At 35.3% G+C, this 19,237-nt stretch overlaps 1 protein-coding gene across 2 annotated transcripts in view; it reads left to right on the top strand.

Moving 5' to 3' along the window:
* The window catches only part of LOC142354818 (uncharacterized), a 50,940-nt gene extending 39,624 nt beyond the window's left edge, over positions 1-11,316 (top strand). The window contains exon 6 of one of the 2 annotated variants that reach the window (XM_075407184.1): positions 10,567-11,316. In XM_075407184.1, coding sequence (XP_075263299.1) covers positions 10,567-10,795 — 229 coding nt within the window. In that variant the 3' untranslated portion in view covers positions 10,796-11,316. The remainder of the gene's footprint in view (positions 1-10,566) is intronic. The other variant, XM_075407183.1, reaches the window with a different exon arrangement.
* Positions 11,317-19,237: the final 7,921 nt, after the last annotated feature.

Below are 19,237 nucleotides of genomic sequence, written 5' to 3'. Positions count from 1 at the left end.
TAGCAATCTCAGAAGGACAGATGGAAACCACAGTACTGACGAAAGCTCAGTATGACAACTGTCTTGGATCGCCTCGATACCGAATCTGTCATGAGACAATGGAAACCCACCTAGGATTCTCCTCGTGTCTAGCAACCTTCAAGTTTCACCACACAATCTCAGCATTGAAAGTATGTGATACAGAGAAGGTTGTGTTACCCAACCCAGAACGAGCACAGAACCTCGGATATGGAATTTGGCTCCTCACATCAGCTTCAAGTGATTATACCCTTAGTGAGATTGGTATGGACGAAAATGGCCGACACATCAATGTTCCTCACAAAGGTTGTAACATCTGTTTAATCACATTAAAATGTGGACATCCAATGTTCAGTGACAACATTAAGATTCGAGCTGATTTACAAAGTTGTCAGTACCTTCCAGCAACCAGAATTAATGTTAAATTACCAGATCCACTTGCCCATTTAATTGATTCAGTGCCTAACATACATGAACTTCCGAAATATGACTCTCCCACCGAAGCAAATCTCGATCTATTGAAGAAAGTTAAAAGGGAATTTATTTACTCGAACAGAAAATTATCAACAGAGTCACTAGATGCCATAGCAAAGCCAATTACCACTGAAATGAAGACATTCAAGCCAGCACTAATTGATAAACTTGAATCTTACGTACCGATCAAACTTTCCCTTTCATTAACCATTATTGTTTTTATCGGAAATCTAGCGTTACATGTTCTCTTCATGTTCTTATACCATAAAGTAGCCTTTGTACGAAGAATGGTACCAAATTTCATGAAGCTCAACGGAACCAATGTACCGCTAAACCCAGTAGTTTCCGTGCCCAAACATCTAAAAGCAGATGTAGTCACAACTCTTGCCAAACAACTCAAGCAACCGCCAACAGTCATCTCTCCAGAAGAACTTGGAACCCTCAAACAACAACAACGAAATTCCATGCCTGCAACTTCTACCATATCACTTAATACCATGGACCGATTTAACACAGATGACGAACTGGATCATCAAGCTCAACCCCGAGAGGAGAGTATGCTTTAAGCTCTTGAAAGTCTTATATAAGTTCGACAAGTATTATTCTTATAACAAATTAAGTACCCATTCACTCACTAAGTCAAATTAATCAGTGCTTTATATACTCGAAATAACTGTTCACTTCCAGAAATTAACCAGTGCTTTAAACTAGTCATTCAACCAGTATCCTTCTCCTACTCCTTCTCAAAGTTTAGAGCCATTATTTAACGAAATAATCGTGATTATTTTCAGTGCTAATTCAATGTCTTCTCTTAACCTTAACTTTAATTTATGTTCCCCCTCTTTACTTTGAAATTAGCGCACCTTCACACCTTTAATGTTCCTTCAAAGCTCTTAATCTTGTCTTAACTTTCCTCACTTTAACCTTTATCTCCATTTGTCTTAACTTAAACTTTATTTCTTTTAACTTCTTTAATTGTCTTTAACTTAAATGCTTTCGTTCCAAAACTCTTTTCTAACAAAACATAAATTGGGTGGCTCCAACAAAAACATATGTTTATATCCTCATACTTGTGCAGATTATATGTTTTATAGAAAAATTGTAAAACCCCAGTTCTTTCACTAAAATTTTCATGGAAAATTTTCATAAAGTCGGGTAGTGTCACGCCCCTATTTCGTCCCTCATAGTTACGTGATGATATTCCTTAAAATATCCATAATTAAGTGCTTTATATTAATTAATATTCAGTTAGTTTCAAGGCCATATATAGCCAGTATTTCCATCTAGGCCTGTAACCCCTAATTTGTTTATGTTTATGAGAAACAACCGCAGATTGACAGTTTTACTAGCAAACACTTCAAGTGCCTAAAAGCCTCAATATTTACTTTTTTGAGTTTCTTGATGATAAAGTCACATAATCAGTAAATAACTTCACGAGAGATTATGTACTTGGTGAAGTAATTATTCTGATAAGGTAGGTGCTAATACGGAATTGTATATGTACTGAACAAACACCAAGAGACGTACAAAAGCCGGAAATCGCCCTACTTGAAAATCAGTAAATATTTGCGAAGGACCAATACAACTCAAGGCACAGCCCTGCGGAACCCACTATCAACCAGAACACCGGAGAACCAGCCTAAAAATCAGTTGCCTATCATCTTATAAAACTTGATAAACTTGAGAAACTTCTTGTTAAATTATTAAATAATTCTTGCTAAAATTAATTAAAGATTGAACTGGAAATTCTCTTGAAAACCTCCAAGTTTGATAAACTTAGTTACAGAAGAAATAGCGACTAACTTAACACTAAAATGCAAGGCAAACTAGTGGATATATCACGCATCTGAACCGCTCAATAAAAGGCTATTACTAGCTAATTTTATTCAAAATATATCTGCTAAAAATCGCACTGTGAAACACCAAAATAAGTCCTTGTAAAATGCTAATTATTCAAGTTAATTACTCCTCATATAAACCTCAATAACACCACGAGGAACACTACTAAAATCAGTGCGTAACAATATGTCATGGGGCGCAATACAGTTGAATTATGTACATTAAAAGTGCATAGTAGGGCAGCATTTTATATTGCTTAGTAGATAAAATACATAGAAATATACATGTAGTATACAGAAGTTACTTGACTATTGAGGTGTTAGTAAATTATGACCCCAAAACTAAACTTGATCCTCAATTTAACTTTGTCTTGACGCTATCTTCGTATTGAAATATCGATGAGATCTCATAAAACAAAATCTTCCAACTCCTAAAATCTGATTACGGTATCTACGGACTACGGTATATATATATATATATATATATATATATATATATATACATATATATATATATATATATATATATATATATATATATATATGAGGGTTTTGAATGAACATCAAGGAACTCAGATTCTCTCTTTAAAAAAGAGCCAGAAAAAACAGAAATTACTTTTCTGTTGATGTGTCAGTAAATATTGGCCCCAAAACTAATCTTGATCCTCAATTTAAATTTGTCTTGACGCTATCTTCATATTGAAATATCGATGAGATCTCATAAACCAAAATCTTCCAACTCTTGAAATCTGATTACAGTATCTACTGACTTATAACTGATGAACTCGAATGCGCCAGAGCTATATTGAAAAATCAAGAAAAGGAAAAAATACAGACAGTTACGAACATAATTTGGAACTGAAATTTTTCGCTTTTCAATGATGTAATGTATCTTTCGCTAATTTAAATTTTCTCTGCATGTTTTTGGCATGGATAAAACGCTACAAATAAGAGCTAAAATTTGTTTATTTTCAAAACCTTTTAAAAGTGAAATTCAACTAAAGAGTTATATTGACCCGTGCTCGAGATCGCGACAATGGTGTCTAGACTAACGAACATTTTGACCTGAAGAACACTGAATTCTGTACTGCCTGAGTTCTCTTTTTTGTGGAAAAAAGGATGAAAAGAGAGAAGATCAAATCAGAAACAATTGTACTATCGAGGACCCACAGAAAAAAAATTTTCCTTTTGTACCTTCGGCAACAAGCAACATTTAAACCTATAGGGGTCTCATGAATCCAAAAAATAGACTCCCAGATAGTATAAAAGCAAAAACCAAACGTGTGTTGCTCAGATAACCGAAGACATACAGTCAATACCGGATAAGGAGTTGAGCTGAATTCTAGTAAGTTTTGTCCTGCATTGAAATGCAGAGTATAAATGCAGGCAGATCTAGATTTGGTTAGAAGAGTGATGTCATCGTTTTTTTCGGGTATTCACTAATGCATCACCAGTTGTGTGATAGCGAAAAAAACTTGGGAACTGAGAATTAGCGCAATGTGCAATAGGCAAAATTATGGATGGGGACTGCCAATACTGGATTTGACGAAATTTTTTTTTAATTAATTTGTGGCACTTCAAATGGTTGTAACTGCAAATCATGTCAATCGATGGACATAGAACACATGGATTTCTTTTTAACACTCCAAATTTTATCGAAAATATTGCTTGTAGAGGCGCTGAGTTTTTTTTAATCATATTATCATTGTAATTAAGCTCTGAATCGCGCTGAAAATGTTCAAACTATTCTCAATACAGAGATGATTTTTATTGAGAAAATGCTATCTAGCTTACAATATAACCTCTTGATAGCACCTGAAAGCTAAAAAAGCCAGGAAAATTGATTGGAGAATTTCGAAGTATTGAAGCAGCTTGAACTCAATCATAGCAATTAGAAATTGAAAAAAAAACATACGAGAATCAAATTTTTTTTTCGCAATTTAGATGAAAATACTAGCAAAAGCCTAACATTGCCATTAAATTGTGTAACTGCAAAACTCCTGCATTTTTGTCAGTTTCAATTATTGGAGAGACTGATAACAACATTGAAAACATTTTTGACCCAGAAAGCCTAACTTTTTTGAAATCGACAACTTTCTTTGAATCATGTAGTGAAAATTTGTAGCACGATTTTGAACCATGTAGCGAAATCAGGTTGCACCCTTTTCAACAACTTGAACTCAATAATTTCATAAAATCGGAACTCAATAATTGCATTATTCCAATATTTAAAAGCGTTTCCCAACAGAACACCTGTGAAAGCCCTACTTTGCAACTAGTTGATCCAACCAAAAGTCCAGCCTTATTCTGATAACAACGTATTGCAAAAACTAAGAAAGCAACTTAAAAACATTCAAAAACTTGACCCAGATGAACGCAATTTCAATAAAAAAATCGCACACACTTTTGAATCATTTGATGAATTTCACAAAGTAATTTTTTAAAACAGAATTAAGCGTTTCAATATATCGAGCTGTATTTGTCATGGGGCCCAATATAGTTGAATTATGCACATTAAAATTGCATAGTAGGGCAGCATTTTTTATTGCTTAGCAGATAAAATACGTAGAAATATACATGTATATATAATATATATATATATATATATATATATATATATAAATATATATATATATATATATATATATATATATATATATATGAGGGTTTTGAATGAACATCAAGGAACTCAGATTCTCTCTTTAAAAAAGAGCCAGAAAAAACAGAAATTACTTTTCTGTTGATGTGTCAGTAAATATTGGCCCCAAAACTAATCTTGATCCTCAATTTAAATTTGTCTTGACGCTATCTTCATATTGAAATATCGATGAGATCTCATAAACCAAAATCTTCCAACTCTTGAAATCTGATTACAGTATCTACTGACTTCTAACTGATGAACTCGAATGCGCCAGAGCTATATTGAAATCTCAAGAAAAGGAAAAAGTACAGACATTTACGAACATAATTTGGAACTAAAATTTTTTCGCTTTTCAATGATGTAATGTATTTTTCGCTAATTTAAATACTCTCTGCATGTTTTTGGCATGGATAAAACGCTACAAATAAGAGCTAAAATTTGTTTATTTTCAAAACCTTTTAAAAGTGAAATTCAACTAAAGAGTTATATTGAACCGTGCTCGAGATTGCGACAATGGTGTCTAGACTAACGAACATTTTGACCTGAAGAACGCTGAATTCTGTACTGCAACAAGCAACACTTAAACCTATAGGGGTCTCAAGAAACCAAAACATAGACTCCTAGATAGTATAAAAGCAAAAACCAAACGTGTGTTGCTCAGATAACCGAAGACATACAGTCAAAACCTGATGAGGAGATGAGCTGAATTCTAGTAAGTTTTGTCCTGCATTGAAATGCAGAGTATAAATGCAGGCAGATCTAGATTTGGTTAGAAAAGGGATGTCATCTTTTTTTTCGGGTATTCACTAACGCATCACCAGTTGTGCGATAACGAAAAAAACTTGAGAACTGAGAATTAGCGTAATGTGCAAATCTATGGCAAAATTATGGATGGGAGCTGCCAATACTGGATTTGAGGAAAATTTTAAAAATAATTTGTGGCACTTCAAATGGTTGTAACTGCAAATCATGTCAATCGATGGACATAGAACAGATGGATCTCTTTTTAACACTCCAAATTTTTATCGAAAAATTTTCCTGTAGAGGCGCTGAGTTTTTTTTAAAAAATAATTAAGCTCTGAATTGCGCTAAAAATGTTCGAACTATTCTCAATACAGAGATGATTTTTTTTTGAGAAAATGCTATCTAGCTTACAATCTAAGCTCTTGATAGCACTTGAAAGCTAAATAAGCCCAGAAAGTTAATTGGAGAATTTGGAAGTATTGAAGCAGCTTGAAGTCAATCATAGCTTTTAGAAATTGAAAAAAAACATACAAGAAACAAAGAAGTTTTTTTCGCTGTTTCGACCTAAATACTAGCAAAAGCCCAATATTGCCATTAAATTGTCTAATTGCAATACTCCTGCATTTTTTGTCAGTTTCAATTATTGGAGAGACTGATAACAACATTGAAGACATCTTTGACCCAGAAAGACCACTTTTTTTGAAATTGACAACCTTCTTTGAATCATGTAGCGAAAATTTGTAGCACAATTTTGAACCATGTAGCGAAATCATGTAGCACCCTTTTGAACAACCTCAACTCAATAATTGCATAAAATCGGAACTCGATAATTGCATAAAATTGTATGAATGCATAATTCCAATATTTAAAAACGTTTCCCACCAGAACACCTGTGAAAGCCCTACTCTGCAACTAGTTGATCCAATCGCAGAGTGCTCCGCTGCTCCGATCATCACGTACTGCAAAAACTAAGAAAGCAAGCTAAAATCATTTAGGAACTTGAACCAGAGGAGCTCAACTTCATTAAAAGTATTCGCACACACTTTTGAATTATTTGACGAATTTCACACAGTTATTTTTTAAACAGAAGTAAGCATTTCACTATAACGAGCTGTTTTTGTCACGGAGCGCAATATAGGTGACTTATGTATATTGAAAGTGCATGGTTGGGCAGAATTATTTATTGCTTAGTAAGCAGAATACATAGAAACATACGTGTATATATTTATATATATATATATATATATATATATATATATATATATATATATATATATATATATATATATATAGATATATGTGATGGTTTTGAACGAACATCAGGGAACTTAGAATAGTTCTTTGATAAAGCGCCAGAAAAAAAAACAGAAGTTACTTTTCTGATGATCTGTCAAAAAATTATGGACTCAAAACTAAACTTGATCCTCAATTTAATTTTGTCTTGGCGCTATCATCATATTAAAATATCGGTGAGATCTCATAAATTAAAGTCTTGAAATTTGATTACAACATCTACTGACCCATAATTGATGAACTCGATTGTGCCAGAGCAATATAGAATCCTCAAGACAAGAAGAAAAAACAGACAAATACGAACGTAACTTGGAACTGAAATTTTTTCGTTTCTCAATCAGGTAAGTAATGTATCTGTAGCTAATTTAAATATTCTCAGCATGTTTTTGCATGGATAAAACGCGAAAAAAAGAGTTAACAAATGAAATTCAACTATTGAATTTTTTTGACCCGTGCTTGAGACCACGACAGTGGTGTCTAGACTAAAAAACATTTTGACTTGAAGAATGCTGTATATTGTACTGTGTGAGTTTTGTCCTTTTTGGAAAAAAGATGAAAAGAAAAATGACCGAATCAGAAACGAGTGTACTATCGAGGACCCACAGTAACGATTTTTCCTTTAGTACGTGCGGCAACAAGCAACACTTAAACCTATAGGGGTCTCCTGAAACCAAAACATAGACTCCTAGACAGTATAAAAGCCAATACCAAACATGTGTTGCTGAGATAACCGAAGACATGCAGTCAGGGATTCGGGGGTATGCTGCTTTCTAATAAGTTTCGTCCTGCATTGAAATGCAGAGTATAAATGCAGGCAGATCTAGACTGGGTTAATAGAGTGACTTCGACTATTTTTTCGGGTAGTCACTAATGCATCACCAGTTGTGTGGTAAGGAAAGAAAATTTGAGAACTGAGATTTAGCGAATGGGGAACTCCAATACTGAGTTTGGGGAAAATTTTTTCTTATCTCTATGGGTCTTCTCCGACTTTAGACAAATGGCCTATCGGAAGTTTTTTTATCGAATAGGAATCAGCATGACGGTAAAGGTTATATAATCACTCGACATATCTCGGAGATTATTTAAGATGTGCCAACTAAATGAGCTGAAACTCTTGTCGTCAATCTGCCTGAATTTCGTCAAATAAACGCTAAAAGATTAAATAAATTTTTGATGATTTAAAATGCGGATTTTGTACAGCCTTACGGTTTCCAAAAAGAAGATAGTTTCTTCTAGACATCTCTTAAAAAATTAATGCCGTTGTTCTTTTGCAAAAAAGACATGCAGTAAAAATGTCTCCAGGAAAGTGACTCCTTTGGAACAAAACTACTCAAACAAAGAGTAAGAAATAACAGCAATTGTCCTTATAGTCAGTCAGACGCTTAACGCTAAATTTTTTGAGTAACAGCTTTTTCTACAGATTGCTTGATAACCACTCAAACATTTTTCACGCCAAATGAGGAATGAGGAAATTTGATAGACTGCGTCATCTAGATTCACAAGACGGGCAATAGATATGATGTGCTTAAATTTTGATTTGAGATACCTACTTTGGGAGCAGACACCACGTGAAGACGCTTATTGTGAAATGGAGCTTGACGATGACGAAGACTATTTCGACAACGGTAGAGTGTGCTTTAAAATTAACAGAAGGTACTTTGCATAGACTATTTTTTTAATGAAAACAGAACCAACAAACTTTTCCGAGACATGACGAGACAAATCAGAAGGAGTTTTTTGAGACAATTTTTAGTAGCAGAAGAAGGTTTCGAACAACATAGTGAGTTATTGTCAATACACAACGGAAACATTTTCATAGGTGTTGCTCCCTTCATTTTACCCAAAAAGAAATTTGGTTTTGTCAAAAGCACTCGAGACACATCCTGGAAAAAACTGAAGCATCCTTCAGAAAGATAGTATTTTGGCCCTGCATTAACCAAGACGTTCAATTTTTTTGGGAAATGAAAAAAAGCCAATTGAACTGGCCTGGCCTGGCAGAAAACAGTTTCAAGTTGACCGGAAGCCAATGTTTGTGAACGGTTCCCATGGTGTGGGTTTAGGTTAAAGGCTAAGTTAATTTCTTAGTAAAATTTCACGTCCGCCCAGATTGCATGTATGGTTTGCCGCGTGAATTTGAATAGACGAAACAACCCAAAAAACATCTTGTCAAAGGTTTGCATGATTCGGAATGCATCGTCCGGGAATTATTGCGCATCAACAGTTCATATTGCGAACAGTTCATACAATGGAACGGGCGCCTCAAGCATGAAATCTCAACCTCTACGTATCATTTGGAGCATTCCTGCAATGGACACTGACGACTTTTTGCAAAAGAAGGTTTTAACTCCCGTTGAATAACGATCGGGATGCAGAATCAGTTTACCATAAATACTATATTTTGATTTGTACGAACCTATTTTTGTTCAAGGCCTATAAATGGACAAAGACAGTCCCTGCAACTCTCATCATCAGCTTTGTAATGTTCCTTCATACAATCCAAAAAACTCACCCCGGACTTTTCTAGTGAGCAACATTCAAATTCTAAGTGAGCCAACAGTAAAGGATGCCATATCTCAAGGAGAATCACAACGCTGATACATTATTGAGGTCATGACATCAGGAAGAAGCTCTTGCATCAACATCATTTGCAAAGCAACCACAGTCTGATTTATCAGAGCCCTCACGATAATCGACAGGAAATAGGAAACAATCAAATAGATTTGGAGCATCTATCCCGAAAAACTTACATAAAAAAGATGGTAGGAGATGATAGTTTTGAATGAACATAAAAAACTTAGATTTTTTCTATCCTAATAAATCAAAAAATGAACGAAAAAGTTTATCCGATGAAGTTTATTGTTGTTTCAATGAGTAAGGGCGACAAAACGATTCTTTATTTCCAATCTAATTTTTTCTTGGCGCTATCATTTTATACGCCAATATAGCATAAGTTAATTTGTTCCACCTCTGTTTCTAACACCCCGTGACCTCAAACTCAAACTGACTAATTCAATTGTACCAGGGCCATATATGATTCTCAAGAAAATAAACAAATTACCATCGTGATTCGGAACTAAAAACTTTTTGCACGTCAATCATGTAAAATATACTTAGCTAATCAAAATTTTCGCTGTGTTCGTTTTTATAAGTGCTACACAATTTTTTGAATCTTCGGAAGAAGATTGATAATAAATATCAGCTTACTGAATTCTTTTGACCCCTGTGCGAGACCACGACTATATTTCATGTGTGTGTGTGTGTGTGTGTGTGTGTGTGTGTGTGTGTGTGTGTGTATTTCATGTGTGTGTGTGTGTGTGTGTGTGTGTGTGTGTGTGTGTGTGTGTGTGTGTGTATTTCATGTGTGTGTGTGTGTGTGTGTGTGTGTGTGTGTGTGTGTGTGTGTGCGTACGTGTATGTGTGTGTGTGTGTGTTTGAAGTTTTGGCAATATGCCGCAGTTGATTTTTTATGATTTGACCACTTTCGGGAACACATTAAAGTCGTTTTTTTATTGTACTTATTAAGTGATCTCAGTTGTAAGCAAAGAGATGCCTGTTCAGGAAACTACCCCCTGGATACTATGTGAATTCACATGGCTTTGCCAGTTATCGCGATCAGGGGTTGAATCATTTTTACTGCATGCGAAAAATTCACTTTGGGCGGAACGAGAGCGTATGTGACGGATCGTGGCGGAACTCCTGTGACGGTTGCAAGAGTCTAGACAGGATTTGGTCCTCCAGTGCCACCTTCAGAAACATCAATCTACCTCCACCTCTCACGGCCCAGTAGCAGACTCGAACGTGTCCCTCCCCCACCCACCTGCCCTGCCCAACTACGTGCCCCCTTCAGCCCACCCGATGGCTCCAACAATAGTGACATTTTAACGTGGTAGGAAGTAGGCGTGGGACATTTCCATCAACTCTTTGTTTGACAAGGAGTAGATTTTTCAGTTAAAAGGTGCCCAAATGTCATTAGCGTTTTCATATTTCAGACTCAATTAAAATCGCTTTCTGTGTTCTCTTCAAGATTATGGCTTCACATTCATTTGATAAGCGTTTTTTCATTTGATAAGCATTCTTTCAAGTTCGAGAACTGTTGACTAATTCTTCAGCCTAATATTTGAATTTTCAGACGCTGTACTTTACATAAATACACATGGTATAAAAAAATTTTCAAATAAACCGGAATCTGTCGAGCAATCTTTTGACAAAATGAAAGATTATACACCGATCTGTTTTAAATTATAATGATAACATAGAAACTTGTTCCCAATTTCATTTACTTATGTGAATTCTGTTGCCGTTATTCCGATTTATTTTGCTTAGACGTATCCAAATCGAAAAGAAATCAAATATTCATACTCTCGCGTGACGAGACTTTTGTTATTGTTGTTTTTACCGTCATATTTCGTACATTACAACTTTTCACTTTTCTGTTTCATGATTAGTTGTGAAATCGTTCAAAGGAAAGTTGGCCAACCCATGTTAGAAAGCGTCTCAAAAACCAGCAGCAATCAAAAACCTTGTTTTTTTTATCTTCTTGAAGTTTTAGATGTCTAATTTTAGAACTACAATTTGAACCAACGAATGAGAAGCTAGCAATCAGTCGGTTCTTTCTCGCTACTTTAAATTCGCTTTCCCTTTTAATATTTGTATTCAAGGCCAGACTATTGTTTCAGAACATGTAAAATGATTAATTCAGATCTTGCTAACGCAGATGAGTCAGCTGAGAACTGCGAAAAGACTGAATTAGTCAATGAACTTATGCTCAGAATTACATCGCTGAAGTAAACAGTTAAATGCCAAGAAAATAAGTTTCGTAAACTGAACAAAAGCTAAAGAAAACTGTTATTTTTTGATGTTTGCAAATCAAATTGTTATTACTTTAATTATCAAACAACGCCTGAAGAAATCAAGGCATGCCATCCGTTGAAGCTTTTTTAAAACGGAATGACTGTAATGATTGTTAAATTATTTTTTTCCGACAAGGATTTTATCTTTAGCAGGCAAAAAATATCAGACAATATAACGGATGTAAAAATTGTTATCCATGAAAGGTTCCACAAAGACGCTGAAACTATGAATTAGCGCAGTTGGACTGGGCTAATTACAACAACATGAAATTGCCAATTGAAAATCTTTCGATTGAACCTAAACGGTGGTTACTACTGTTATTCTATAAATAGTACAAAAATTGTCGACGAGCTCAAAAATAGTGCAATCATGAAACCGGTCAAATCAGTATTGGACGAAATTGTGAGAAAGGAGAGCAAACCTCAAGCGTCTCAATCCAAACATTTACATAAATTTGAAGCTTTTCATGATGCAGAATACAAACAAAAAGAAATCAAGAAGACTTAAGCGGGATTCACTTGACGACCCAATTAATCGCATGAAACGACATTTTGATATATCAGCTACAAAGCTGACAGTAACCTGGCTTTATTGTCGGAGGATCAAAACGGAATTGAGGATGAGGCAGCGAGGGAATCAGAATCTGCGAACGTTTTAAAACTTTTGATAAAAATAATGGGAAAACGCTTTCGAAAACCAATTAGCGGCGACAATATACTAATAAGACAGTGCTCAATTTCACAAAAAACCAGCTGAATTTTTTCAAAATTTTTTAAATTAAAACATGTTCATTGCTCTAAAAGAAACATGACTTACTGTAAATGATCATCTGGGATTAAACCTTCGAGGTGATTACGTGATAGTATTTGTGTCGAGAACCCGAAAAAGTATTAGCTTTGGCTTTTCTGATGAAATTAGTTTCAAAAAGTCCAATTGCCAAAAACGGCATCTTTCAAAAAAAAATCTACAATTATAAACGGAAGTTTTTTTACGGTTATTTACAGAGAGCCAAAAGGGATTGTTTTGACGAATTCTTAGCAGAGTTTTATTAGTTTTTACAATATTTTTCCAAACTCGAGAACTATTGTTCGGAAATTTTCAACATAAATTACTTTAAGGAAGACCAGTCCGCATTGCGAAACAAGAAAGTGTTGCCTTGGTCAGTTCCCTCTGAAAAAAAATCTTGAAACTATTATCATCAAAACCTCTGTCAGCGATCATTTGGCGGTTTCATTTATTGCACTATGCATTGGGCCCAAAAAAATTGTTTCGCACAGAAATTTGAAAATGCAAAAAGAACAAACGTTTCTTATTTTTCTGTCTCATTTTTACCTTAAGTTGAAAATAAGACAAATGCAGATTTTAATATTGACTGCAGGGTGTCCAATTTATTTATTGTTATGATATATTATTGGACTGATTTGTTTTTTTTATAGAAATCCCGAAATAAAGCAACGTGATATAAAAACAAAACAAAATCCCAGATACACAAACAAAATCAGATTTTCGAAAACTAGTTGGAAGGAAAACTGACAAAAATTGTGCCAGTTACAAAAAGCAGAGAATTGTAGTTACCAAACTATCGAAACTCATAAAAAGAGTTTTTATGATGCCTTGGTTGGGGCTGATAAAACGAAAAGTTGGTTCCTCATCAGGCTCATCAAAAAATTTGCAAAACATAAAAGAAAACAGATGTAACGTAGAACCAAATGTTTTGAAAACCTTTTTTTCCAATAATAGGCGAAAAGCTGTCGCAGACATTTAATCCGTCCATTTTTAATAACAATAAAATCATAAACCTTGAACAAAGCTGCGTTTTTTTTATAACATCAACAACTGAACTAAGCAAAAACATTAGTTCACTTAAAAAAAAGGCAGGTCATGATGAGTCGAATAGCGAAATTATTCAGACATCATCACCGGTAATATGTGATTTTTGCAGATGCAAGGTTTTTAAAACTTGTTTTGAAAAATGATATTTCCCTTTATTATTTAAAAAAAACAAAGGCCTTAAACCCGACCTTGCAAACTACAGATCTATCAGCCTGTAATTGTCAATTTCTAAAATTTTCGAAAATTTGATCAGTAAGAGAATCATGAGTTTTGTTGGCAAACAAAGAATACTATTCGCAAAACAGTTTGGATTTCACCCAAGAAAAATCATGCATCAATGCATTAGTAAAATTGTTTGAAGTCATATGTGAGTCATCAGAGAAAAAATTGTCTGCCATGTCATTATTCATTTTATTTAAAAAAGTTATTGACGCAATCTGCCACCATATTTTCATTCTGAAGCTAGAAAAATACGGCGTCAGAGGAAAAACACGAATTAATTAAAATCATTTCACATACACATTTTAACAAACAAGGCCAAACATTTTAACGGCGTACCACAGGAATCTGTCTGAGGACAAAATTTTTTTCTAATATACATCAATGATATAAACCAATGCTGCTTTAACTTCGAAGTAGATTATATGCGGATGATACTACCATACCATTGTGCTCAGTTACTGGAAGAGCTAAATTTTCGCCTCATATAGGAAACATAAAGCAATGGTTGGATCAAAACTATTTAACAGTGAATGAGAAACAATGCATTCTTATGTCTTTCGGCCGTAACAAAAAATTAATAACCCCAAAAGGTATTTTAGAAGACGTTCAGCTCGAAGATGAAGTCAATTATTTGGGCTAAAATTTGTACAACCGATGATATTTGTTTGGTCAATATCTGCATGGTCAGTATAAGTTGTTGGTTTTAAATTCTTCTAATAGGTTAGCTCGATTCATAAAGATGACTACGTGCTACCCGATAAATCTCTTTTAAAAATTGTAAGAAAAATGTGTTGACTCTTCTTTCATTATCCACAGTGATTGATGTCACAACAAATATGTTTTCAGAAAAAATTGGTGCGAAGAAAGATTTGGGGTGTACTTATTGAAATCATTGCGATGCGTTTCATTGGAAGCCGTTCATCTTCGTTCGTTTTAAATATTTCGGAAGTAAAAATCAGGTAGAAGGTTTTATATTAAAAGTTGGATCAGATTCTGCAAACAGCCAATTTTGTGAAAACGCCGAGTAACTGGGGACCAATTACGTATAGGTTTGTAATCATTTCAGTTTTTAAGGAATTTGACATGCCTAGACAAAAACTTAGCGAATCTTTTCATTACATATTGTTTAATTCAGTACAATTCAAGATAGTTTGCTTTCCTTTATCACTCTATTGCTTTGCAATGAATCATCAACTCAACCATTTTAACCCGCGGTGTAGTAGCATACATGGCGGTTTTATGAATAATTTAGTGTTCTGACGGATCAGCAAAGAAAGTGGAAAGCTGTCTTTGAAATGTATGTTTCTCTAATCACTAAGCCGTGGTTAACTGCAGGTCGAGGTCCTCTTTCAAAATTTCCTATAATCAGACTGTTTCAGACCATAAAAACCTATGATCAGAACCATCAACACGGTACGGCATTGGGGACATAACAGACTTACTGACTAGTTAATGGTCAAGAGATCGGTAAGGAACTGAGCAACTAAAATGTGATCTCAAGTGTGTATTTTATTATTATTTATATTATAATAACAGCAAATCAACCTTTTTAATTTGCAGTGTAACTTATATTGCGGTTCTAAGAACCATAAAGTCTCGTGACGCACCAGCAAAGAAAATGGAAAGCTGTGTTTAAACTTTATATTTCTCTGATCACTAGGCCGTGGTTAACTACCCGGGTCGACGTCATCTTTCAAAATTGCCCTTAATCCGACAGTTTCAGACCAGAAATACGTATGATCAGACCCATTCACACGATGCAACATTGGGGACATAACAGACTTACAGACTAGTTAATGGTCAGACATCGGTAACGAACTGAGCATTTATAGTATGATCTCCAGTGTGCATAGCATCAGCATGGTGAACTTAGGTTTGATGTTTTTCTAATTAGTTAGCTCGATTTATACCAATCATGACTTAGTGCTACCCGACAAATCTCTTTTCAAAATGTAAAAACAAACTGTTGCTTTTTGTTTCATCCACTATCCACAGTGATTAATGACTCAACAAATTTATTAACAGAGAAAAGTAGAATGACGAATTATTTTGGTATGTACTTACTAAAATCATTTCGCTAAGTTTTTTTGAAGAAGTTTACATTTTGTCGCTTTGAAAGTTCTTATTTCAAAAATCAGATAGGGAATTCTTTTGCAAGAAAGAATTCCCTATCTGGAGACATGTTTGGAGACATTTTGCAAACAGTCAATTTTTTTAAAAAGATTTGGTAAATGGGTATCCTTTGCGTATAGGTTTATTATCAATGTTCCCTCTTTAAGGATTTTGACGGGCCTTAACAAAAACACAGCGCTTTTCCAAATTCCTAAATATTCAATTTGTACAATTAAAGCTAAATTACTTGTTTTTTTCACTCTATTGCTATTTAATGTACATTTAAACAAGAGCTACTCTTCTTCGAGGTGTAAAATCATACATTTTGCTTTAATGTGTCATAAAATCTCTAAAGCGCCAGTAAACAAAATTTTGGAAACCTATGCCTAAACTTTGAATATCATTTATCACTATGGCTTGAATAACTACCCAGATTGAGGTCTTCGTTCACAATTCTCCATGATCAGGCCATTCCAGAACTCCAGGCCATAGTTACTAATGATAAGACTTATTCAGACGATAATCACCCGTGATCTGATTATAGCTTGTTGGCTTGTTCATGTCCTTGTTCAAAATTAGGAATGGTTAGAGTTTGTGTCATTCATTTTTGGTTGCATTTGGCCTCGACAAAGTGTTTGGGTGCGTTTTGGGCTCGAACTGTGTGGGTTTATGGCTCCTTCAAATTTTTTTGTTGTGAGAATCTACCAGGCTTGAATTTTGAGTGCTTTTTTGGAACACCCATCACGATTAATGCGGGAAATTTCCGAATGATTTACAGTTTTTAGCGATGAATGCGGTGAATGCCGTGAAAAAAAAATCGCCGAATTCAAGCCGATTCTTCAAACAATTCACTTTTCTCAAGAGTCAGAGAAATAGTCGAAAATAGTAGTAGTAGTAGTAGTAGTAGTAGTAGTAGTAGTAGTAGTAGTAGTAGTAGTAAGAGTAGTAGTAGTAGTAGTAGTAGTAGTAGTAGTAGTAGTAGTAGTAGTAGTAGTAGTAGTAGTAGTAGTAGTAGTAGTAGTAGTAGTAGTAGTAGTAGTAGTAGTAGTAGTAGTAGTAGTAGTAGTAGTAGTAGTAGTAGTAGTAGTAGTAGTAGTAGTAGTAGTAGTAGTAGTAGTAGTAGTAGTAGTAGTAGTAGTAGTAGTAGTAGTAGTAGTAGTAGTAGTAGTAGTAGTAGTAGTAGTAGTAGTAGTAGTAGTAGTAGTAGTAGTAGTAGTAGTAGTAGTAGTAGTAGTAGTAGTAGTAGTAGTAGTAGTAGTAGTAGTAGTAGTAGTAGTAGTAGTAGTAGTAGTAGTAGTAGTAGTAGTAGTAGTAGTAGTAGTAGTAGTAGTAGTAGTAGTAGTAGTAGTAGTAGTAGTAGTAGTAGTAGTAGTAGTAGTAGTAGTAGTAGTAGTAGTAGTAGTAGTAGTAGTAGTAGTAGTAGTAGTAGTAGTAGTAGTAGTAGTAGTAGTAGTAGTAGTAGTAGTAGTAGTAGTAGTAGTAGTAGTAGTAGTAGTAGTAGTAGTAGTAGTAGTAGTAGTAGTAGTAGTAGTAGTAGTAGTAGTAGTAGTAGTAGTAGTAGTAGTAGTAGTAGTAGTAGTAGTAGTAGTAGTAGTAGTAGTAGTAGTAGTAGTAGTAGTAGTAGTAGTAGTAGTAGTAGTAGTAGTAGTAGTAGTAGTAGTAGTAGTAGTAGTAGTAGTAGTAGTAGTAGTAGTAGTAGTAGTAGTAGTAGTAGTAGTAGTAGTAGTAGTAGTAGTAGTAGTAGTAGTAGTAGTAGTAGTAGTAGTAGTAGTAGTAGTAGTAGTAGTAGTAGTAGTAGTAGTAGTAGTAGTAGTAGTAGTAGTAGTAGTAGTAGTAGTAGTAGTAGTAGTAGTAGTAGTAGTAGTAGTAGTAGTAGTAGTAGTAGTAGTAGTAGTAGTAGTAGTAGTAGTAGTAGTAGTAGTAGTAGTAGTAGTAGTAGTAGTAGTAGTAGTAGTAGTAGTAGTAGTAGTAGTAGTAGTAGTAGTACTCGGTGCATGGAGGATTAGACATTGGGAGATTGGTGGCTGACTTAGATTTTGCTGATGATGTTGCTCTCGTGGGGGTCTCAGACAGTGAGGTGCAAGAAAACCTACATCGAATCGAGGCCCTAGCGGAAGCCGCTGGTCTGAAGATTAATGTGGCCAAAACAAAGAATATGGGCGTAAAATGCGACAGCCCAAATGTTGTTGCAGTGCCTAGTATCCAACAGAACGTGGAGATACTCACTGGAACACATAAAGGGAAACTAGGACTCCTGGCAGAGACATCTAGCCAGTCACGACTAACCATCGGCACGGAGGTGCTGCTGGGAACGAAAAAGAAAGCGGGCTGGTTCGAAACACAAGATGGCCGGAAGCTCAGATTGAAAAGCTTAGCGGAGGCTAAGCCAGCGTTGGTAGCTTCACAACAACAATCTGCAGTAGCGGATTTAGAGTCGCTAGAAAATGTGAGTGGGTCAGCGGTGGTTGATCAAGAGTCTTTAAGATGTCAGAACTGTCAGCGGCAATTCAGTACAGTTACCGGACGCAAAGTGCACCAAACAAGATTCTGCAAAGCCGGTTTGTCAAAGAATGTCGTCGACAAGTCAAAGTTCGAGCAACTAGAGGCGAGCCTCACCTGTGACAAGTGTGAAAGGAAGTTCAAAACAGTTAATGGCCGAAAAGTTCACCAATCGAGATACTGTGGCAAACCTAAAGCAGCTGCCACACGCGTGTTTTCCTGCAAAGTACAAGATGTTATCGGAAACGAGTTTGAAAACATAGAAGCGTTCAAGTATCTCGGATCATATGTCAGCCTCAAGCATGGAGACCTCCAGGAAGTCAATTGCAAACTTGCAGAAGGTAGACAACGGTTTGCTAACTTCCAAAATCTCTGGAAGAGCAAGCAGCTCAGCGTGCACCTCAAGTGCAATTTGTACAAAGCACTCGTTTTATCAGCCGTGCTGTACAGCTCAGAGACTTGGACTCTTTCGAAATTAATGGAGAGAAAACTTGAGAGTTTCCACTGTGGTTGTCTTCGGAGAATTCTACGTGTGTCATATCTGGAGAAAGCAACGAACGATGAAATTATGTCAAGATCGCGAATGCCCCAACTATCCACGATGATCATGCTCAAACGGATAAAATGGTACGGTCACATCCAGAGAATGGAACCAGGAAGATTAACCCGCAGTGCCTTCGATTGGGACCCGCCCGATCAATACGCCCATGCC

The sequence above is a fragment of the Convolutriloba macropyga genome, unplaced genomic scaffold, assembly GCF_964194025.1.
Source record: "Convolutriloba macropyga unplaced genomic scaffold, txConMacr16.3 SCAFFOLD_827, whole genome shotgun sequence".
NCBI lineage: Eukaryota > Metazoa > Xenacoelomorpha > Acoela > Convolutidae > Convolutriloba > Convolutriloba macropyga.
Note: the sequence above shows the minus strand (reverse complement) of the source record. Positions and strands in the feature narration are given on the sequence as shown.